The sequence below is a fragment of the Micropterus dolomieu genome, linkage group LG10 (genome assembly GCF_021292245.1).
Source record: "Micropterus dolomieu isolate WLL.071019.BEF.003 ecotype Adirondacks linkage group LG10, ASM2129224v1, whole genome shotgun sequence".
Lineage (NCBI taxonomy): Eukaryota > Metazoa > Chordata > Actinopteri > Centrarchiformes > Centrarchidae > Micropterus > Micropterus dolomieu.
In genome coordinates this window covers 26,122,181-26,147,136 of record NC_060159.1, presented here as the reverse complement: position 1 = coordinate 26,147,136, position 24,956 = coordinate 26,122,181, and the positions used below count along the sequence as shown (strand labels likewise).

General features: G+C 40.7%; 1 protein-coding gene across 5 annotated transcripts in view; it reads left to right on the top strand.

Moving 5' to 3' along the window:
* The window catches only part of col12a1b (collagen, type XII, alpha 1b), a 157,867-nt gene that overhangs the window by 25,794 nt on the left and 107,117 nt on the right, over positions 1-24,956 (top strand). For 4 of the 5 annotated variants that reach the window (XM_046061546.1, XM_046061547.1, XM_046061548.1 and 1 more), the window contains exons 14-22: positions 8,563-8,832; positions 11,006-11,272; positions 13,083-13,275; positions 14,555-14,679; positions 17,208-17,357; positions 18,055-18,174; positions 19,887-20,051; positions 20,561-20,707; positions 22,626-22,765. In XM_046061546.1, the coding sequence (XP_045917502.1) occupies positions 8,563-8,832; positions 11,006-11,272; positions 13,083-13,275; positions 14,555-14,679; positions 17,208-17,357; positions 18,055-18,174; positions 19,887-20,051; positions 20,561-20,707; positions 22,626-22,765 (1,577 nt within the window). The remainder of the gene's footprint in view (positions 1-8,562; positions 8,833-11,005; positions 11,273-13,082; positions 13,276-14,554; positions 14,680-17,207; positions 17,358-18,054; positions 18,175-19,886; positions 20,052-20,560; positions 20,708-22,625; positions 22,766-24,956) is intronic. The other variant, XM_046061549.1, reaches the window with a different exon arrangement.

The window sequence follows — 24,956 nt, the reverse complement described above, 5'->3', positions numbered from 1 at the left end:
TTCAACTCTTCTTCTTTAGCTGGTCTTTACTTTTGTCCATCACATCCTATCAGTTCTGATAACGGTTTACAAAGGTACAAGATACAAGGTTGATTAATTTGTCACAATACAACAGGTTGTAGAGTGACATTGAGCTTGTAACTCCCTTCTGCTATGTAGCCGACAATATAGGCTACATATAAAAGCAATTATAAGCTACTCACAAAGTTATTTGCTGTATCAAGATCCTATCCCCCCCAAGCCCACCTTAAAGCCCATATCGTTTTAGCACAAAGATTTACAACAATGAGGTTTAGCTGATTTTAGCGTTAAGTCGTTGTGTGTTATGGTACGTAATAATCACACGTTCACACAGCTTTAAATATCCCTGGTTTAACCGTTCTATTAGGAAGTGAAAAAAAAAGTGAGTGCACCCAAAAAGTTGTTTCTGATTCCTTTTAACCAAGAAGCCGGATGTTTATAAAAGGGCTGTATTACTTGATTAATTATTTAGTTAAAGAAACTGTAAACAACATTCGCTGTGTTATGCTGTGAAGCTTTTGGCTTGTTTGTCGACTTTGCACATACAGATCATGGCACTACATTTTGGGCTGCATGCAGATGATCTGTGCAGACCCTTGCAGACAAGGGACATCATTTATGTCTCACTGACTTGCAAAATGAGCTATGCAGTTGCATCCTGGTGCCCTAGCAGATAAGACACACACAATGCAGTTTCAACATACTCACTTTGATCCCAAAAAACTTTTTTGCACGTCACTCCTCTCTCTTTGTCTATGCTTCCTATCTGTATCTCACCTGTCACTATCCAATAACAACAAAATGGCAGTCAAATAATTGTTATGAAAAGAGTTTATAAAAGAAACAGGTGAACCTTCCCCACGACCCTGTACGTAGGATAAACGTGTTGACGATGGATGGATGGATGGTGAACGCTTCGGAATTATTGCAACAAATCTGTGCTGATCTGTGTTTTCTCGCTGGTGCATCTCGGACAGTGGGTTTGTAGCTTTGTGAGCCACATGCCGTATAAGCAACACTGGACTTGGCCATCAGCCAGGGTCGGCCCGTGGCATAGGCGACATAGGTGGTTGCCTAGGTTGCAAAATGTCAGGGGGCACCGCAAGAGAAAGTTTTCGGTGCAATAAACCCATCCCAGCTGATGCAACACTTGCGTAAACCGTTATAGTAATTTAGTGCAGACAGTTGAAAAAAGAAAAGCTGCTGAAACACAGGAGCTATTAAAGTCCAGTTTATCAATCAAGTCAGAGTTTATAACTGAATTAAAATGAATTAATTTAAAGAGGTTACCTCCCCCAACAAAAGAGGAGGGGAGGCGAAGCATGTGTACTGACTGATTTTATTAAATTACTGGACCCCCCTAATACAGTGAAACTGCACATTTTGGAGCGGCCATTGAAGAGGAGTGGAGCAACACTCCACAGGCCAAAATCAACAACCTGATCAACTCTATGCGAAGGACATGTGTTGCACTGTGTGAGGCAAATGGTGGTCACACCAGATACTGACTGGTTTCCAGACCCCCGGACCCCCCCAATACAGTGAAACTGCACATTTTCGAGTGGTCTTTTATTGTGGCCAGCCTAAGGAACACCTGTGCAATACCCATGCTGTCTGATCAGCATCTTGACATGCCACACCTGTGAGGTGGATGGATTATCTCCAGGGTGGTGATGGGTGGTGATGGCGCAATGGATAAGATGCCTGCCTTTGGCGTGAGAGACCTGGGTTTATTCCCCCACTGTGACCCATCCACCATTGTGTCCCTGAGCAAGACACTTAGCTCCTAACTGCTCCAGAGGCATGCGACCTCTGACATGTATAGCAATTGTAAGTCGCTTTGGATAAAAGCGTCAGCTAAATGAATAAATGTAAATTATCTCGGCAAAGGAGAAGTGCTCACTAACACAGATTTTGACAGATTTGTGAACAATATTTGAGAGAAATAGGCCTTTTGTGTACATAGAGAAAGTCTTAGACCTGCCACCTGAATTTTGTGCTTGCTTTATATACATAAAGATTAACCATAAATTGATGAAGAAATATTCAGCTGACTGCAGGAAATGAAGTCTTTCATGCTTAAAATTTTCTAGGTGAGGACCCCCAGACCCTCCTCTTCATTTGTCCCCTCCAATGTTACATTACCCCATAAATTTACTACAGTGCAAAAAAACTGTCTATGGGTCGACACACAGTTTACGGGGCGACACATTCCCAGATACCAGGTTAGGTTTGGTCTGCCAGTTGAGGCTATGATGTGGAGGCTGATCAAACTACTTTATTATTGACAATGATTATTGACTTGGCTGCTAAAATTGTAAGTTTGGCTGCTTAACTTTTTAAACAATTCCTGAGGACAATTTCAAATCTCGCCTAGGGCTCCAACACTGTCAGTGCTGGCCCTGCCACCACGCATGCTGAGAGGTAAAGATGAGAAACAGCAAGACTGGACAGGAATGCAGCTCAGCTGAGAGCAGGGCTGGAGGGTTAGGAGGAGCAGGGAAGACTGACTCATTCCTGTCTCTGTTTCTGTCTTCTTCTCTGTTTATGTCTCCCTTTGTCTCTGTTTCATGCTGTATCTCTTTCTCACCTTTTGTCTTTCTCATCTCCCCTCCCTTTTCTCTTCAGTTCTCTTTATTTTTTCTTTATTTTTTGTGGCTCTCCCTCTATTTCACCCTCTGTGTGTCTTTCTTTGTCTCTTCATGTTACTTTCTTTCTGTCTCTCTCTTTTCTGCTGTCTTTCTGTCTTTCCACCTTGTGAGGGCTTGCCTGGAATTTAATAGTCTTGTCCACGGCTTCTGTGTTTCGGCCTGCCGAGCCTCCTGATTCCTCCCTGGTCACAGTGCCATGCAATCAATACAACACTCCCATTTGTTTGTTCTTTCTCCCTGATGCTTCAAATTGTCAGGCTCGTACTGGCACAGCACGGTGCATTTGTTCCACTGTGTTGCATTCAACGCGCTGGTTCAGGGTGAGGACACTTGGTGCGTTGGTAAGGCCTCCAGACATCGCTGGCGTTGGCCCACACCAGAGGCATCTGGCAGGAGGGTCCTCATTACCTTTGTTTCCCTCACATGCAGGGCTAAACCTGCTCAGATCTGCAGTGGAAAACTCAGCTGCACTGATACTGTACCCACATTAAAACCAGTGAGCTCACTCTTTCTTATTGTAAAAACTCTTATTGTATAGTAAGGGCTTGTGTTAAGCTTCATCAGGGCCTCGTTTGTTCACAAGAGATTTCTGTTTACGAGCAAATGAGAGCTAAGATGGAAAACTCTTCTTCATGCCAAAATCAGCAGGTTGCGATGTTTTCTGTGATGGATCAGAGCTAATTCAAGTCTTTTCCCAAACTACTGTATAAATGCTGCAGAGGCTTTGTTTTCAATCTTACCTAATTTGTTCAAACAATGGCACTGTAGATCCCCGGATAAAGTCAAATGACATTTATATAAATGTTGTCCATGTTGCTCAGTTGTTTGGTGTAGACCTGTCCACACAGGCACTGCAGCTGCTTTTTTCAAGTGCTTCACTTTTAACACTCATTTGGAAATAACCCAAAAACTTGATTCTAACCAGGACTTCCTGACTGCAGGACCGGTGCAGCGTGACAGTGGGATGGAAAGCCTTTTAAAACTGTAGAGAGAAGGGAACGTTTCAGGAATCACGGAAGGAAAACTTATTGTCAGAGTGATGACAGTGCATCTTTGAAATTATACAATTTATTTTTAATGGTTTCCACTGAACCCTGAAGCCAAAAAAACTCAAAGACAAATGCAAATGAAACGAAGAGTTGTAAAGTTGGAATGATGAGGTGTCTTTGAGGTTTTCCAGACATTTGTTGTCCTGCTTTTCATGTTCAAGAGCTTCGTGTCGGCTTTCATACTGGTGTGACTTTCATGACCCAAGAAACCTCATAACAATCTAAAAATAGGTGGTTGTCGACCTTTAAACCAGACACGTTTGTCTAGATTAGAAAAATAGACTTTTTGAACATCCAAAGCTTTGAAGCTCGAGGTGTGATCAGCCTCCTCAAACTGGCATGCAATTAGTTTTTTGCACTGTTTACCTGTGACAGCTTTCCAGGCCTGCTTCAGCAAGTAGAAGTAGGAGTTAAGGTGAGGTTTGGACTTACTGTCTGAACATATGAGCTTGGACAGAAACACACACATTTTGCTTACAAACCTAAACTTCACTCTCCATCTCAATTTAGTTTGCAGTTTATAGTCGTGATGAACGAGCATAAAGGATACTAGGATAACACATCTGTATCTCCCGACTGAACTGTCGGTGGCCGAGTTGCGTTGTGGATAATGTAGGCGGCAGGTTGTGGCAAGGAAGAAGAATGTGGAATAAAAAAAGACCATATCTCTGGGTCTGCTGCATCAATTTTGAGTGCAATGCTAAATTGGTTGGGTACTCTTAATGAATCTGCAAGTAAAACATTTGAAAACCGTTCTAATTCAGAACTGGTTCTTGATACCCAGACATATCCTGAAAGGTGTCAGTATGCTTCAAACTAACTAGCTTGTACGAACATGTAATTTGAGCATGTTTAAAGTGTTCTAAATCAGCTGTTTGTCATGCGCAGGGCCAACACCGACGCTTTGTCATGTCAAAAAGTCAACAGAGATTTTTAGTTATGGTACGTAAGTTATGTAACTTAAGTCACGTTAGTAATGCAGTTATTTTAACCCAAACCATGATATTTTCCTAAACTTAACCAAGTAGTTTTGGTGCCTAGACATAGACATAACCAAATTTTGACTTTTCACAACGCTACCACTGGTTTTATTGTTAAAGTCTAACCGGACATTGAATATTTATTCTTAGTAACTTGACCACGGAGCCCTACACGTGGAAGAATGACGCCATAGGGGTACCCAGGGCATTAAAAAAAGACACCAAGTGTCCAAATGTGTTGCCTCTGAATGGCAAAACTCGAAGGCAGGGTAAAAAGCCTGCCATCATAGACTCCACCTGGTAGCTACCCACTGAATTCTCTTTCTGGATGCAGCCCCAAGTTGCAATAAAGGTTTCAGACACTGTTAGTGGAAACATTGCTGCTTTAAAACAATGTAAGGGGCTTCTTTGGTGTGGGCAAAGACCTTGCATGAATGGGAGGCAATGCAGTGGTCCCATTTAAAGGAATGAGGGGCCAAAATGGAACACCCATCTCTGGCAGTGTTACTGCTTTGCTCATTGAACTGGATGGGATTCCTCTTCTAATGTGGAGTAGCACCAACAACACTGCCAGAGTGATTTTTCTTTCCCCCCATCTGGGCCACCCGTACGAAAACAGCAGTCACACTCTGCACCTCAAGGTGCTTTAAATGGCTGATGGTAGATGGAACATGTCAAGTAGCCAAGTTTATACAAAGTAAGAAGCCAAGAGACCTTTTACTTTCCACTGTGACTGTAAGGTTTCAGCAGCAAGGAGTCCCAGACTGAGTCTCCTCCTCCAGCACTGTGTCAGACCAACATAAGAAATGTCTCAGAGGTGGAGCTGCATTTCAAGGCATAATCTACTGATTCTTGTTCTTTGTAAAGTTAAACTTAACCAGTCAGATAATTTCTGTCTCTAGATAAATGCTTGTATAACTACAAATCAGCTGTTGGGTTGGTAATCAAAAATATTATCTCCGACCATCTTCCTCAGTTGAAGGAGTTTGTGCAGCTTTCATGGAAGACAACGGATGCAAAGCTTTTTGAAGCTCTCACTTGATTTTGCGTAAGCTGCGTTATGTAAACCCAAATTATATACGTTTGTGTAGCGCAGAGGATGGATGGATGGATGGATAAGAGGGAGAGCAGTGGAAATACCTTCAAAAGTGCATTAAGTGTCCGGCGGTTTTATTCAGACTTGCCTCCTGATGAGTTGTGGAAAAATAGTTCTGAGTGCGTTTGAGGTGGCGTCTGCAGAGCGCCAGATATTCCGTAGTCCATCTGATGGCTGTCTGTGGCTGTCATTTAGCAAAAGCCTCCAGACTCGGCTTCCAGTTTTGAGAGACAGCGCGCAAAAATGGCAGCAGCTCCCGGCTCCCTGCTAATGATGGCTGCAGTGGCGTCTGCGTGGTGAAGACGACTGAGCAGCACATAAATAACAGACAAAAACAAACGAAGCAAAGTGCAATCCATCCAGGATCGGAAGTTTTGTTTCCGATCCTGGATCCTTGTTGTAACATAAATTTGATGTGTTGTTCATAGTCAGAAATACTTCAAATTAAAAGCCTGGTTAGAGTTGATATAAAACAAGCATTTTACATCTTACCATAAGCACTAACAGCGGAATATAGCTGCTGAGAAAATCTATCTTTTTAAAATCTATATGATTATATGCTTGTGACAGAGACACACACCCTTTTCTGCTTTCTGGCCCTCGTCAGTGTGCACAAAGACATTTTTTTAAATAAAGTATCCTGAATGTTGTTTTGAATCCAGACCAGAAACAATTTTTCCGACTATAAACATTTGTGGAGCCTGGAGTTTTCCTTTTATTCCCCTCCCTCTCCAGATCTGTATCAATTGGCAAAAGCTACAATGTGATTTATTTCATACTCACCCTCTTGATTATATAGCTGGATCTGATGTTTTGTGATAATTATCACTTTGTGGAAACTTGGCTTCTCCGTTTTTCCGCCCTCCTCTGTATATGCTGTCACCTAACCTAAACTAAAGGAGCATTTAAATTTGATATCGACCCTCCATCCTCCTCCTCCTCTTCCATCTTTCACAAAAATTTCCAGCATTTTGCTCTGTTTGTATAAGAAAGTGACTGTATGTCTGCTTGCAGCAACATGAGCCACTGTGGTGGCAGCATTTAGGTTTGGTCTCATTTGGTTAAACAAGTTTGTAAGGGTTTGGCTTCTGTGCGCTGCCGCCCTCAGAAAGTTGAGGTCATGAAAACCTCTAAAAACACTTAATACAGTGGGTGTGTATGTATGTTCTTGATTTACCATCTGTGCAAGAAGCAGTTTCTGAGTGAGCTCATATTTGTAAGGTTGAATTTAGGGTTTATGTCGATGGGTTAAAGTTAGACTAAAGGTGTGTTTTGGGTTAGAGTTTAGGTTTGAGTAAAGGTTAAATTTGTGTCTTTTTGTGTTAACTGCTTTTTCGACGTGGTCACCATTTCTACAGGAGTCTAAAGCCTGTCTGTTTGCAGTTCCTACAGGCTGCAAAGTTCATTACATTACAAAATATGAAAGCTTGGGTTGTACAAACAACATACTGAAGATTACTCTTAGAGCAACAGGACATAAACCTTGGTCTCTTGAGTTTACTTAACTCATCTATCCACCCCACCACCCCCTTACATGGACTTAATTGCACTTTATACTACGTCACCTGATATATTTTGCCACTAGAGGTTGCAACCTAACGAAAAATATGAATATGGGACGTAATAAGCTATATAATAATTAATCTATACGGCTGTTTTTCTGCTGAGGATGGGCTGTTTTATTTTCATAGTTTTGGCAAATTTTTTTATCGGTAATATTAACATTTTACTTGCTGAGAACTATGAATGCTGCAACATTGCTCAAAAGAAGTCTGACAGGGCTTTTTAACATCAGTTACAGTTTACTGACTGACGTGCTGGTTCAGCTTGAAATGACAGTCAAAACCACAAAAATACAGACCCAAGTTATAAACTGAAAATGTCCTTTTAGTCAGAGGGCCATTAGAATAATCAAGGTTCCTAAAACCCACAAGAAAGACATTTGGTCACCAGCTTCATTGAAGGCTAGCTAGTTAAAAGGTAAAAGGGTACATTTAAATGTGTCTGCAAAATACTGAATATGAAAGTTTGCAGCTGACACGCTACCAACAGACGGAAGCACTGATTTGATGTCCAGTAGATTTCTTCCTCTCGCTGTTATCCCGCTGGCTCAGTGGACATTGTGAGTTCATCCGGTTCCTGCGAAGTTTCATGTCTTTGCTCGTCCAAGTCTCCCGTCTCACAATGCTCTGTTACTCTCTAATGAAGCAGAAATGTCCGAAAATATCCTCAGAAGTATTTAAAAAAAATCACATCTGTTTCTCCCAGTCCTCTCTTCTCTTTATAGCGGTGGTGAGTTGTTCAATTCTTCTGTCCACTCGATGGCCTTTTAATAGTTTCCATTTTCGAAAATAATGTGATCTGCCAGCACATCCAATGGTTCCTTTGTTTAAAAGGGAAGATGGATTAAAAAAAAAACTGTCAAATACTGGAAAGAACATTTGAGCAACCCCAGTCATAATGACTTTATACAATATTAAAACTGCCCACAGTAGAGTTTCAAAACATCTGTTAGCAGATATTGGGGAGTTATTGTGCACAAAATATACTTTTATATTCCAAAATCTAAATGCCAAGGTAAAGATGAACATTAAATTAAATATGTAACATAACTCTACTCTTATTGAATCCACTAATCCATTTTATCAACACTCCATAAGTAAATCAGATTGCTTTCTATTTTTGTGTACTGTTCTTGTTGTAGTATTCATTAAAATACACTACACAAACTCATAGTAATATACACCTTTGCTTGTTGTTTTCAGAGGTGGGTCCACCTAAAAACCTGGTCACCAGCGACGTGACCGACACCAGCTTTGCAGCGTCCTGGACAGCGGCGCCGGGGAACCCGAAGATGTACCGGCTCCGATGGAAGTCGCTGATGTCTGAGGAGGCTGGAGAGAAAACAGTGCCAGGAGACGAAACCAACACCGTGCTGGAAGGTCTGAGCCCGGAGACGCTCTACCAAGTTTCTGTGGTCGCCGTCTACGATCACAAAGACAGCGACCCACTCACCGGACAGGAAACCACTGATGGTAAGACAACAGACTCCAGCAGACTAGAGACACACTGAATGATATGGAATAATAAGATCATCTCATTGGTTAAATTCAACATCTGTAAGCGCTTTTCAAAACCTGGGTTACAAAGTGCCTCACAGTTACAAATAAAAGGAAGTATACAAAAAAGGCCAAAAAATACAATCACTGTACACAGATACAAATATTGCTGAAACCAAAGATTTGCAAGAATAAAATCACTGTTAGCTAATGCTTTAGATAAAAGTGATTTAATTAGCTAATAACATTTAGTCCAGTTATATTATTTTCTGTCAGGCAGCTCTGCCTTTGAGGGAGGTCCGTCCATTGAATTCAGTTGTTCATATGTGGTGGTGGCGTAATGGATAAGACACATGCCCTTGGTGTGTGAGACCCAGATTCAATCCCCCACTGTGACCCATCCACCAATGTGTCCCTGAGCAAGACACTTAACCCCTAGTTGCTCCAGAGGTGTGAGACCTCTGACATGTATAGCAATTGTAAGTCGCTTTGGATAAAAGCGTCAGCTAAATGTATATTTATTCAATATATATTTGAAGGGAAGAGCAGCGCCACTGAAACACTTCAAATGTTTTGCTCAAGGGTGCAGAGATGACCCTTCTTTAACCCTCAGTGGGAAGCTTAGGACGTGTTGACTGTATTCTCAGTGTTCGACATTTGGCAGAAAATACTATATTTTGTTTACAAGGCACCATAAATTTGAACCAATGTAGATTTAATACTTCCTTTTATCACAGAAAGCACGGTTTCAGAGCTTCCATTGTCGTACTGTTCTCATGTGTTTCAGCTTTCTCGTCTCTAAAAATAGTCCTAATTTAAATTAAGGTATTCATTTTAGATTTGTTTCAAACTATAATTTAGAGTGAAACACCAACGTGGTGACAGTTTTGCTGCATTAGATTCTCCCAAATAACACAGCTCACGGCTAAGGGGAGTACTGGGACAACGTGTGTGTCCCGTGAATGACGCACTGTGAATTGCATACTGACATATTGCATCAGAAATGAAGCACACTCTAAAAATGTCAACACATTCCTCATTCTGCATGCAAACACATGGGAAACCAATTGTCCAAATCCACACAAACAGGCCACCCAAAACAAAGCAACGTGTAGATACACTAACGCATTTAGTACGTATTGTTCCTCGGTGCATCCTTCCAACAGAGTTATTCCATCTCCAGCTTCACAGATTTGTTCAAATCTATTGACACATTGAAAAGTTGGATGCCATGGTTTTTTTCCACACATAAAAATCCACCAGAGTGAAATCAAGTAGTCTAAAAAACCCTTCCTTGGGATCATTAAATATACATATTATTCCCTTACAAAGTGTTTTTAATCACTTGCAGGATCGGAATAAGTTAATTTCATTTTATAGTTGGTTGTTTCAGGCAAAAAGGAAAATGTGGTGAGCATTTCCTCCCAATTGATCACTCCTGGGTAAATGCCTAATTCATAACCAATTAGTTTTGGCATGGCGCTGATGGTATTACTCAACGTTTATGCCTGTAGTTATGAATACATAACGATTACAGAAGGAATATAAAGGGAAACCACACTTGGCCTGAAAAGCGAGGGAGGAAAAGATGATTATTTTTAGGCTTTAGATGAAAAATAACTGAAAGTTTATCGTTGCCAGAAGACAGGTGAGTGTGTACAGGATAGTCCTGCACATACAGAACATTAACACTGATAAAGTATGGTCTGCTAAAGGACGTGTGATAGTAGAAGGAATTGTGTGTTTACTTTACGCAACAGTCAAACAAAGCTTCTGTGTTTCAGTCAATCAACTCTACACAATGAGCTGTACATTGTGGCTTTGGCCTGTGTTTATTTTACAAATGTACATTATGTGACAAACTAATATTTAGCCCTTATCATCAAATCAGTGGCATCCACCTCTAGTATGATGGTTCTCTAATTGATTAAATATTTGTAATAGCATTTGTTGGTACTGCATTGGGAATCTATTGGGAGCCACACCAAATTATGTTTAAAAAAGCATAAAAATATATTCCAGTTTCTGCCCTGCAGAATCTGAATATACCAACTTAAATCACTTAAGTGTTCATGTTGGTCAGTCCAGGGTTACTGCACACATGCTTTAGGCTGAATCCGGTTGTAAAAAATGTTTTTCTTGTTTTCAGCCTCTGCCGCTGCTAAAAATTTGATTGTGTCGGACGAGACTGAGCGAACCATGAAAGTCACGTGGAAGCCGGCGCCGGGAAAGGTGATCAACTACCGGCTGAAGTATGTTCCCAGTGGTGGAGGGAAAGAAGTGGCCCTCAAAATCCCTGGGACGGTCACTTCCACCGTCATGAAGCGCCTGCAGCCCATGACCACCTACAACATCACGGTTCACCCCATCTACAAGCGCGGGGAAGGAAAAGCAAGGCAAGGAGTAGGAACGACACGTACGTTGGTCCATAATTCAACCCTATGACAGACAATACACTGCAGAAACATGTCCATCCAAACCAAGACGTTTAAACCTGAGTTCATTCTTAAAACATTATCATTGATTTTTATGGCTCCTGCCAGAGTCATAGGCTGTCCTGTGTTAGCTTTGGCTTTTGGTCAGTGCTACCATTAGTGCTACTTACCCAGTGTCAGACAAACCCATGGATCTGTTTCTTTGGTCTCTGTGTGCAGTTTGAAGCTGTGTTGAATGGTCAGATTAGCCTATTTTAGTGCAATTGTTGGATGTCAATGGGATCAAAAAGCAATTCTTTAGGGAATTAGGGAAACAGTGTGTTGTTCTGTCTGTAGAGCCACCTGTCAGTCAATCTTTTTCCATTAATCACCCTTCACAGAATCTTATTTGGGAAAAATATTACCATATTAAATCTTAAACTTCAACCACCTTTCCATGCTCCCACACTGGTATATTTCCATATAGAGAGCCCAAGTCCCTCCATTCTGCTTCCAACCCATGGGACTTTATTTCAGGAAAAATACATACGGTAGCCAACGGTTAGCGACAACTACATTTTTTAATCCTGTTTGAATTGTGCCCTAAATTACACACATGATGTTTGTCAATTTAGTAGATAATTTTGTCCGTCAAAAAAGTCGCAGTTTGTCGTAAAACAGTAAAAAGTAACATTTAGTTTTGTGTGAAACAATTGACCTAAGGCTAAATTTTAAAATGGCTGACAAAATTAACACTATATTTTTTTTTATAGTTTTCATTTGCTTTAAGCTGATTATAAATTAAGTGGAGATTGTTCATTTGTCTATGGAACATAGAATAGATAAAAATTCAGGTATCATGTAGGTATGATACAAATTAGCGACAACAGGCATAAATGAGAAACCGGTGCTTGCAGAAGGTTCTCGGGTACTTGCCTATCTTGGCTGCAGTGATTGGAAGCGGTGTGATGTGAATTTGCGACAATGTGCGTTTAGGGGTTAAGCTCCCATGGTTGTCCACCGGAAGACCGGACTTAGACTCTCTATTTCTGATACAAGTGAAGAACGGACATTTTTAATGTTAAATGAACATGTACAAAGTATTAAAGGAATTCCCTCATTTTGAAAGGAGCTGCTGCTTGATGCCAGAGACATCCTGTAATTTAGCTGATCAAATCTAATCTCATTGCTCAACAGGACATCTATGACTTTATCAGACTCTAGGATAAGTAGGAAAGATTGTTCAAATTCCCCCCAAATCACACAAATCCCTTTGTGGTCAGGATAAGGACTCGCTTCCCGGATGTTCTCCTATTAAATATCAGTATTGGGAAACAAATAGAGAAAACTGGCTTGTTGGACAGTATTGCCACTTGTTTCTAGAGAAACGTAAACACAGATCATGGTGCCTTGGAAAGAAATGAGTCTCTCTTGTCCAAGTTGCAGTGTTTTCCCAATTGTTCCACCATAAAAATGAAGATTTTAGGATTGAATTCAAGTTTAAACGACTTGTTAAGATGAGTATTTTTCACGCTACAGGTGCTGCTGCGCTGCGAAGCAGTGTCTTTTCACCAGTGAAATCACAGTTAAACACGTGCTCAATCACACGCTACCATTACTAACACACAGCATGACACTGGGCTTTTTTAACGAATGACACCGGGTTCAAGGTATTGTATTATGGACTAATGAGAAACTGGCTTGAATGTGGTGTGGCTGATCTTCAAAACCTTTGCCGAGAGTTGGAGTTGTGTTAAACTTTTTTTCTGCGCAAGTTTGTCCTGAAGTTTTGGCGGGGATCTTCTATTTCAGTGTCGCCTTACAAGGCTCCCAGGAACCTTCAGACCTCAGAGCCCACTAAGAACAGTTTCAGAGTCACCTGGGATCCTGCACCCGGAAATGTTAAGGGCTACAAAGTGACCTTTCACCCCGCTGGGAATGATATTGACCTGGGGGAACTCCTTGTTGGTCCCTACGATAACACAGTTGTTCTAGAGGAGCTCAGGTAAGCTTTACTAACTATTAGATATTTAAGTATTCTGAGGGATTTTATGTCTTAATTAGAGAGTTCACAGACCAAACAACTGATCAGTTAAACAGCAATGAAAATAATCGTTACTTACAGCCCTACAAATGATTAACCAAAAGTCATGGTTAAATAGTGGGAACATCAGCTTTGTATGGTAGTAGTGTAGCTGATCAAACCAACCTTAAGACTGAAGGAAGCATTCTTCTTCTTTTAATCTCTTTGTTTATTGTTGCCCTCTATTGTAAAATGTCAAAAAAAAAGGTGAAAAATGTCAATCCTTGTTTTCCAAATCCCACGATGTTGTCCTCAAATGTCTCGTTTTGTCAAAGATATTTGGGGGTTTACTGTCATAAAGGAGTAAAGAAGCAACAAAATATCACATTTAAGAAGCTGAAATCAGAGAATTTTGATTTATCAAAATAGTTGGCAAATTATTGACTGTAATAGTTGACAACGGATCGATTAGTTAATTGATTACTTGCTATTTCAAGCGTTTATCCATTACTCTTAGCTACCTGTTTAGACTTATGTGCTCGCTAGCTAGTTTTCACGCACTCTTATAATAATTACATAATTGCAACAGGTACAGTGGTGTTCAGGTGTCACAGCTGCCTTAATATGCGGAAATATTATTTTAATAAAAATAATAAATAGTATCTTTTCAAATTTCCTCACCATGCTCCGCCATCACCACCTGTCTGAGCACGTGAGAAAGAAATCTGTTAGCCTCATGGCAACCACTGAGAGATGCCATACCAACCATTTCGCAACACTCTAGCAAAACACTTGTACAAACTAAAACAGCTATTACATGGATATTTTATCCAAAACGTTTGGTGTTTTCAAGTAAACACTAATATAATTTGTTTTGCAGCTTGCTGAATGTTATTGACATAATATCTGATTTTAAAAGAGAATCAGAACCATTTAGTCACCGTTACAAACTCTTTATGTTTTAACAGATGGTAAAACAGGTCCATATTATCCACCGTATTTTAGAGACAATGGACCCGTTTTACCATCTGTTAAAACAAAAAGAGTTTGTTAGAACCTTTTTCAAACTATGGATGTCTAACCTTGGAATGGAGGTCATGGGAAGACACGCATTTTTTGGCCTTTACAAGTTAAGGACAGTAATTTGAAAGACCAGGACCTTCTTTTTTCAAATTGTGCACATCTCATTAGCCTTAAAATCTTCTAAATGAGATTGTGGACGACTGATATATAGGTTTATGTCATTTCCTTTTTCCCTTAGGGCGGGAACAACATACTCTGTTGCCGTGTTTGGGATGTTCGACGGAGGGGAGAGTATGCCTCTGGCTGGAAAAGAGAAGACGACCCTCATCGACGCTTCTGAGCCACCCCCTCTCGATCCTTCTGGTAAAAGCTGATAACTCCATCACACTACAACCTGCACACAATTAGCAGCCCTAAAAGAGCAGGCCTGCAAACCAGACGCTCTCCGATCCAAGTCATTTCAGAACCGGAGTGTTCTGACTTCGAAGTGCTGCAACGATTAGTGCCAGAATGCTGAATTATTTGTTGTCGAAGGGAATTAATATCAAAGTCGCTTTGGAATCGCAGACTGAAATCCAACACAGATGATTATGATTAGTACAAATAATTTTGAGCTTTTTGGCTCGCGTCACCTCACCGCCCTCATCTCTCATTCGGAGTGTGATCTGGAGCAAAATGACGTGCCATTTGAGAGACGTGTGCTATAGTGTTGACACTTACATTTATAAAGTGGCCATTTGGACATGTTCCCTGACCACCACACGTGCTACGTATTTGCCTGTGTGTGAGCAGCTACCCCACGATGTGCTGACTTTTAACTGTGTCGGTACAAACATATATCTTCATTAGCTCCCAGATGACTAAGTATTGAACTCAGTATCTGCTGCCCAAATGTTTTTTTTAGTCAAGCAAAAGTAGATATTTCCCATTTTTATGTTGTACGAAGCGTGGAAAAGGGGCTCTGCTTGCAATTAAAGACTATTTTTTTATGATCCAGAGAGTTAGCTGCCGCCGGGATGTATGCAGTTAGGAAAATGTTATGCTTCTCATAAGACCCCAAGGAGGTGCTGACCCTGGGCAGAAATTCTTGCTGTAATGGGGAGCAGACACGGTGACCGACTGCCCACCGAGCAGGGAACAGGCCAGGATGTTCCACCGAGGTTCCACTCAGAGATCCTCATATATTAAACTGCAGCTCTCACGTGGCGGTCTGCTTAGTGGAGGCTTTAGTCCAGAGTTTTTGACAGGTCCATATGGTCTGGCAGAGCTGCTTCGAGGCGGCCTTCACAGGCTGCAAAAACGTTATTTTTTTACAGGTCATTAAATGCTTTATTCCTTTGAAAACGTTCATCTTTGAAACAAAGTGTGAAAAACTTGACAGTGAAGTGAGAAAATTCTACTTGTTTCCAGCGACATTTTGTTCGACATTATCCGGAAAGGTCGTGTTTTTAAGATTTTTGTGCAAGTTAACCAGGTTTTTATATCAGTGAGCAGATTTATGCATAAACTCTCCTGTTCTAAAGTATAAAAGACATAAATACACTCGTGGTCAGTTGTCATGGGGACAGATCTGTTGACATGCGATCATGATTTCATCCATAATACTCTTAACTAGATGATACTACTCATCTGGCTTAAAATGGATGCTCATCGTGCTTACTATTGAAAGCTCTGGAAAAATGCTAGTAAGTGGATCTTGAGTTGGAATTGTTTTATCAAGTTACTCCTCCAAGTTTCAAGGTTGTTAAGTTTAGATAATTACATAGATTATCAACTACACTGACAAAACCAGTAAAGTCAACTAAGTTCCCTCCAAAAAACATTTTAAAAATCAAAACCTCAGTGAACCAACAGATTTGCGTTTTGACTTTGGATTGAAACGCCATTTCATTTCGGGGTTTAAAGCATCCTCAGACACCGGCCTGAGCGCAACAAAAGTCAGAATTGCTGCAGGTTTCTGCAGGACACCAGTGATTTATGTGCTACAGTCAGACTGAGCTGGATATTTATTTGCTGAGACTCAGAGACACTGGATCCAGCTGTTGTCTGCAGCATATTAGATGCCTCTTAATGCTGCCTCTGTTTATGACATCTGTTTTTATTAATGGATGTCAGAGGGACACACGAGCATGTTGTTTACCGGCGGTGGTATAACTCAAACAGTCTGCGGCCAAGCATCCGACTCAGTTCCTCTTAGCTTCAAGCATCTGTTTCTGCAGCCTGCTGAAAAAGAACCAAAATATTTAAATCGATTGTCTCCTAACCTGTTTTCAATTGCACACACAGGGGCCCTGTCATTAAGCCTTGGCATCGGCCAGGGCGCGTTGTCCTAGCAAAAGAGGACAAGCGGCCATTTTTCACCCCTACAGGTGCCTGGAACAGGAATGTGCAGTAACTTTGGGGAACAGGAGGCCCCGTATATCACAGTGTCAGAGAGGCTTACTCCTGCTGCTGGAGGGGGCAGCCTCAGTGTCAGCCAGGAAAGACCAGGGGCTGATTCGCCGCTGGATGTAAAAACCCAAACGACTCGCTACGCTGGAAGAGAGCGAGAAAATAAAAGGCCCAGAAGAGAGAGAGAGAAGGAGAGCAGTTAATCCTGAAATGGCAGCGGTTAAACGACATGTTATGAGTGTGAATTATTTGTGTTACATAATACTGTGTAAAACATTCTGCGGTATAAATTGTGATTGTGAGATTGTGATTTTGTGATGTAGTCCTGATCCTCACTTCTCTCTCTTTCCTGATGTATCCATACCAAATTTCCTCTCACTTTTTTCACACTTTCCCCACACACATTTTTAATTTCCAACGGTTCATTTAAATCTGAACGGACACTCTCGGGTGTCTGTGGTGTACCGGGTGTCTCGCTCACCCTCGCCGTCTCTCTGCAGACAATCAGTGTAAGACCACAGCGAAGGCCGACATCGTGCTGCTGGTCGACGGCTCCTGGAGCATCGGGCGCATCAACTTCAAAACCATCCGCAACTTCATCGCTCGCATGGTCAGCGTGTTCGACATCGGCCCACAAAGAGTCCAGATTGGTAATATTTTAACTTCACAATTATTATTATTCATACAACCACTGCTCTCACTGCAGTAATTATTACCTGTACTACTGCTTATGTTGATTACTAACACTATTAAAGATTGACGTATTCTAATTTTCCACTTTTGCCACTACTTCTACAACTAGTACTACTGTTAACACTAATACTATTAGGGAATTGACTTGTACAACTACTGGAACTAACAATATAACTCTTACTATAACTGCTTTTAGTACTACTTCTACTAGGATAACTCATTGGCTCATTCTGCTTCTGCCAGTGTGTTTACAGCTACTGCAAGTACTGCTGCTACTGTTCCCACTACTATTACTACTTCTACCACTACTTTAAATACTACCACAAATACTATTAGCTACTTCTGCTCTAATACACCCTGTACAACTACTCATTCCACCACTATTACTGCCACGTGTTTTTATAGCTACTGCTAATTTTGTAATACTGCTATAACTTCTTTTAGTACTTCTATGCTGCTTTGAATACTATTGCTGCCACTGTTCTATGGATACAGCTACTCATTCTACTACTGTTATTACTTTGACTTTTTATTACTGGATGCCTTAATGTGATTGCAGGGTTTTACCTTTCCGTACAACAATAGCCGCATCTTTAATGATATAACTGTGTCATTGGCGTCATTTTTTTTTGCATGTTTCTGTGTTTTCTGCAGGTTTGGCTCAGTACAGTGGAGACCCAAAGACTGAGTGGCACCTGAACGCCCACCCGACCAAGGAGTCCCTGATGAACGCTGTTGCCAACCTGCCATACAAAGGAGGCAACACCATGACAGGTGATTTATTAGCACATTGTCCAATCCACACCAGGTTCAAACTGTCCCCAGTTTGGGATCCAAATGTAGTGCTGAAGAAGATCAAAAGAAGATCAAAAGTGTTACTCTTAAAAAAGTGTGCGAGTTTGAAGTTTTTTTAATACCTTTAATTTACCAGGCAAGTAAATTAAGAACAGCAGGAGACAACGCCACCTGTGGGGAAAAGGGTACTGGGATTAAATAAAAGAAAATAAATAAAAGACAGAAGACACAGGACAACAACACAGTCTTAACAACAAACCTTAAAACCAGGCACAAAGACACAAAGAGACCCGATGAGAAAATAATTAAAAGACAGATAAAGAAATAAGGTAACAAGACAATAATTGAACAATAGTTGAATAATGAAAACAATCAAGATAGCAGCAGAGCTACAAATAACAACAACACATAGCATCACATGAAGCAGTTCCAGGTTTCTGTAAACGAATGTGATTTTGCCTTTAAAAGTGAAGTGGTGACCAGAGTGGAGAGTTTCATTGTTTTGTTTAGTTGGTTGCAATTGTTGGGCGCAGCCAACTGAAATACGGTGCAACCTAATGAGGTGTTAGCTGCAGGGATTTGTAACCGGATGTGACCAGAAGAGCGGGTGATGTAGGTGATGGAAGAAGGGATGAAATAGACGTCCCAGATATGGAGGGGTTGGGCCTAAGAAAGTTCTGTAAATAAGCATAAACCAGTGCATCTTACATCGAGTACGAAGGGATGTCCAGTCTGTGGAGGTGTACAGATTGCAGTGGTGTGTCCTGTTACAAGCATTGGTAACAAAAAATAAATAGCCACTCGAGAAGCCCCTTGCAGACATGTAAATTACATCACCAAAGTGTAGCATGGGTGATATCTGAATCAGGGTGAGTTTAACAGACTGGGTGAATGTTGACCGATAACGGTAGAGAAACCCCAATCTGGAGTTTAATATTTACTTCAAAAAACATTTATCCACCTGTATGCCCAGTATGTTTAAACCAAGCATATTTTCACCCAAATCTGCCAAAATATTGCTAAAACACAACTTCTGATTGTAATCAACACAGTTTAACTTTGTACTATTGTTTTGGTGGTTTGTTGTGGACCCAAGAGCAGACACAAACTTAAACTTAAAAAACTTAAAACAAAAAAACTTAAACAAACTTAAAATGCAACAAAAGGAGTTCATTAACAAACTGAGACGGAGGGGAGTTGTAGTAGTCTGAAGTTGGTGGGCACAGCAGTGGCAACTGGAAAGCTATGGCAGCATGGTGTGACTGATAAGGTGGAAGACACATGGCTGCGAAGTCACAAGGGATTAGTTGGTTTCCAAAAAGACACAAGTGGAACCCAAAGAACTGCTCTCACAGTAGATGTAAAACAACCTAACGGGGGCTGTCTGGAGCCAAGAGCTTGTCAGCAGCTTGGTGAAGAGGGAATTGCCAGCCGGTGTGGAGGTGAGCCAGGTGCCTGGAGAAATAGCCACGCCCACATACACAGACACGCACAGCAGCACAGAGAGGGAGAAAAAACCCCAAACTAAATAGAACACAATATAAACTAATCCTAAATTACAGCCGACCTGGGACGATTAATCTACTTGCTGTGATTTGAAGAATGTGTTGGTACTAGTGTAGGCTAATTATTTGGAGATGGGTGGGCTTTGAGCTGGAACAGTTATGAAACTCTTTGCTCCTGTCACACAGGAATGGCTCTGAGGTACATCCTTCAAAACAACTTCAAACCCAACGTAGGGTTGCGTCCCGACGCACGCAAAATTGGAGTCCTGATCACTGACGGAAAGTCCCAGGATGAAATCGTCTTCAGCTCGCAGGACCTGAGAGACAGCGGCATCGAGCTCTACGCAGTCGGTGAGTGATTCTAATTCTGTTAAACAAAATAATTACTTACTTTCCAGAAAATATAAGTTAGAGGACCACACGACAGATTTTCCATGATTTAGCGTCCTACATATTCTAAAATTGTTCATGATCTTTGATTGATTTCCTGCATTTAAGCAGTGTTAAATTAAATCAATTTTATGGGGTGGACACTATTTATTTTATTAAAATCAAATCAGAAAAGTTTCAATTCTCTTTAAGTTGATTGTCAAAGCATACTAAAATGAATTGCAATGGCTGCTTGGAAATAAAGCCAAGTTTGGGAAATGCTCAGCAGTAATGTGCAGTATATATTTGAATGCAAAGGACACACAATTTGTAATACATGGGATTAGTTAAGTTTAGACAACTTAGTAATTTACTAGTTACATTTGAAGGTTGGCATATGTGTCACTTTGGCAAGACATTACAAACTAGATAAAGACACGATAGTCTAATTTTTTTTTTGGCACAGTTGTGACAGTATATTTTTCACTCAGGTGTGAAGAACGCCGACGAGAACGAGTTGAGGTCCATCGCCACCGACCCAGACGAAATCCACATGTACAACGTCGACGACTTCAAGTTCCTGCTGGACATCGTTGACGCTCTCTCTGACAACCTGTGCAACAGCGTCAAGGGCCCAGGTAGGAAAAATGTCACATGTAGCTTTAATTAAATCATCAAGACGCATGGGTCAAGAAAGTTTGTATTCTGACAGTAAGACATCTTTGCTGGTCAGTCTTGTCTATTAATCTAGTAGGTAAGAAAATATATGCCTCCATTTATTAACAGACTGTTGAGAAATATCAACAATTTCACTTTAAAATAATACTTTAGTGATTTCATAATGGGTATGAATTGGCAAATGAATGACAATATTTTTTTCCAAAAGAAACCGCTGTGGAACAAATTAAATAGAACTAATAGCATAACTTGTTTCAGATGCTGCATACCTGACTTATCTCCTTTTGACAAATATTTTGCCTTCATGAAAAAGGATCCGCACATTGCTGTCTTGTTTCGAGTTCTTTAATTTTGCATGGACTTGAAAACATTTCAACCACAAATGGTCATTTTTCATCTTGCAACTTCATCTAAAGTGAATGCAGAAATATTTTCCCCACTGTGGCACTAAAAACAACACCTGAGATATGAAACTACCTTAATGTGAGGTTGAATTGTTTGAGATTTGTCTCTCTTCCTGTGCATTTTGAAGACATGTCATCTCTCTGTGAACTCTATCGCTCAAAATGGAGCTTGATAATGAAAATTAACTTTATAGACACAGTAAAATGCATAGGGGCCTTGCTTAGTGGCACCTTTTGACAATGGTCCGTTCTGGACTTGAACTGGCGACCCTCTTGTTCCCACAGACTGAGCTAAGGCTAATGACACCTAATGGCTTCTGCTGCTCACAGCTGTAATTCCATCCGCTGAGTCAGATTTACACCTTCTAGTACTTACAGGTAGAGGAGGTCAGAAAAATCAGAAGGTAGGGGAAACTTCTTTTCAGGTATCGGGTAAGACATGGTTCAGGTACAGGTCACGGGAAGCATGAGACCATTAGATTTCAACGTGTCTTAGATAATGTGCTGGATCTAAACATTCGGCAGATTGGCTGTTCAGATTAAGGCCAGTTAAAGATAACCTGGTAGGGAAAAACCTATAGACACTAGAAAGAGAGAAGAGAAATTGTGGGCCAAAGAAGGCGTCTTCAGGTTTTTGGTGTTGACTTTGCATGGTGTTACACTCTGTAAACTGATGCTCAGATCTCCGCGGTAGAGTCTCATTAAACAATGCTGAGTCATCATGAGTCTCCGAGAACTCACACCGTACCACAAGGCTCACTAATATTTTCACAACACAGAAAGTTATACTTTTTCCAGAATTTACAAAGCCTGACAACCGTATATTTTTGAAATCTTACTCCAGTCTTTCATTTGGTTTAACGGGTGCTCGAGGGCATGAATGTTGCTCTGCCTATGAAGGACGACATAAACCTTTAGTTAAAGTAAAGGCATAAATATCAGCCAAATTACACTTCCTTGGTACAGCTGCTTTTACCCTGTTTGATTGATGAAACTGATGACTGTTGACAAGTAGAAAGTACAAATTATGCAGTCATTGTACTCTCCAGATGAGAACAAAGTGTTCTATTATTCGCAAGTCAATTCTACTCTTAAAAATAGAATAACAGAAGATCCGATCCAAAAATGCAGATAGATAAATTTGACTTGATTCTGCCTGACAACATCAATTATTTCAGACCATCCAAAGATGTTGCAACACAGACTCAAAGCGTCTGATGGAAACTTTCACATTGGAAATTGAAACTGTAAATCAACTTTAAGAGGAAATACAAAAATGATTTACAGCACAGCCGGGGAAAAGCATTTTTTTTTAAAGAAAGCCTTTGTCAGAAGAGATGAAATATACGGCGGGGCAACAGCGTCGCTGTCGGTGGAGCGCGCACGACGAGGACAGATTTGTGGTGGCAGGGTTCACGGTGTGAAATACTTGGCATGTCGGATCATATTCCAGCTCTTGTTCTTTACTTTTCAGGAGTTGAACTGGAGGCGCCCACCAACCTGGTGACCTCGGAGGTGAGCCACCACTCCTTCCGTGCCACCTGGACGGCACCCGACAGCCCCGTCGACAAGTACCGTGTCACTTACACGACTGCTGGAGGACCCATCCAGGAGGTGAGCTAAAGCTTCTCGCCCCTCCCTGTCACCCTCCATCGAGTTAGCGCTGCTACATTTCAAAACCATAAGCTGAAACACAACATTTAAACGTATGTTCACTTCACATAGAAGAAGATAATTTTTCTTTAGTACATTTCAGTGTATTAACAGAAAGTTAAAATCAACTAAAAACAAAATGAGGAGGATTTTATTGGGGTGAAACATACTGCAAGTGTGTGCAACATCAGATTTATCTATGAAGGTCAAAGTTATCCAAGATGGATGTATAACGATGACCTGGGTGACTGAGGATGTTCACAGATATCTTGTTAAGCATTATTGGGATGAACACTCTCAGAATGGTACAGGGGTATGAAAGGATAGCCAGGTAAAATGCAAAAAACCTGAGATGCCGACAACCTAGACTTATTCCAATTGATGGTTGCGTTTTTAACCGTCTCAGATGTCAGACTAAAACCAACAATGAATGGGTTCACTAGGAATGTCACAACACTGGAAATTTAGTAGTTGATACCAATGCTGGTGAAATTCCACCATTCTTGTTACCCAATTCGATACCATGGTAAAACACAAAACAATAAATCCCATGTACTTCAACAAACACTCTTTTTTTAATAAAAAAACATTTGAACGTCAGAAGAAACTACATACAGCTGTGAAAGTTGTGAGGATGTCCAGGGTAGATAATTCATAAATGAGCAAACCGTTAAAATTACAACCTTGCAATATGCCAAAAGTTTTATTTTTCCTAACCTTCCTAATCCTCACAGGTGTGAAATGTTTAAGGGTGGTCACTATCTATATTGGCAGTGGTTCAAGATTTCTATGTTGGAAAAACAAAAAGTTATTGACTATTTGAAATGGATCTTACTGCGCTTTTATGATGGTCCCTAACTCCTTTGGACAGACATTCAATTGTTAGCGCTGCAAACTGCATCGTCATCTTTGGTGATTTTTTAGTTGAACATCTGCGTAACTTAGTTCTCCCACATTTCCCTAAACTGGCAGAAATCAAGTCTTTGACACGGAGCTTTTGAAGGTAACGCCAGCGAAAACCGACAAATGTTAATTATTAAACTAACTTAATCCTGGTTTCCACATACAACAGTGGAGCTGTCACTGTGTTGGATCCTCGGTGCCTACGGTTCCTAGAAAAATGAGTACCGTCATGTTTTCAGAATTTTGGCATCGGCTTGGTACTGAAGTATCTGTTCTTAATGATATCTTATGACATAGTCAGGAACTATCTGATTTATGAGTCTCAATGGACGTTTGATGCCAGCTTTCAGTAGTCTTCGAATGTATGTCTGTACCACCTCTTAACTTATCCCTAGAATCTACTCACAAGTATCTTGTGTGTATCTAAAGCCTGATGTACATTTATTCCACTGTGCCATAGAGCTCACACGTATTAGAGCTTCTAACACACAATGTAGTTTATTTGGACCCAATCCCACATGCAACGTCCTGCTGCCCCAATTACTCGCTAGAGCAGTGGTTCTCAAATTTTTTCACGTCAAGGACCCTTAAACTACCACAAATTAGACCACTGACCCCCATCTGATAGAATTTTGGCTTTTAGATGTCTTTTTCCAAAAAGTGTATAAAATATGTGTTACCAAAAAAAGTCCTACGTTCGGTCACTATGATACTTATGGATGGAATTATATTGAAAATAAATGATTCCTCTTTTTGCTGGGGACCCCCTGGAACCCCTTCAAGGACCCCACTTTGAAAAAACCACTGCACGAGAGCACCACACGTGGATTCATCCCCCGCTGAAAATAGTCCCGCGTTTTTTTTCCTCCCTGTTTGAGTTAAGTTTGATAGAAACTCCAGTGAGAAGCTGTTTTTTAAGGAGAGGACTGAGACTTGCAGTGTATTACTCTGTAAGTGTAAAACAAGTTGACGAAGCAAGTTGACTTGTGTATCACAGTTCACATGGCAAAGTTTTAAAGAGGAGCTTTTTAATTAAGACAAAAGAGCACAGTTATTCATTAAGTAACCCAATAGGAAAAGGGGATGTGATGTAGTGGATATGATTTTTAAAATCTTTCCTTCTCCCTCATTTCTTAAATCTGTTTTAGATATAAAGAGCTGAGACCATCGTAGTTGTTTGGGATCAGTTGTACTCTGTTGTTCCAGGTATAAATGGTCAACACACTCAGATAATTGGTCTGTTTAATAG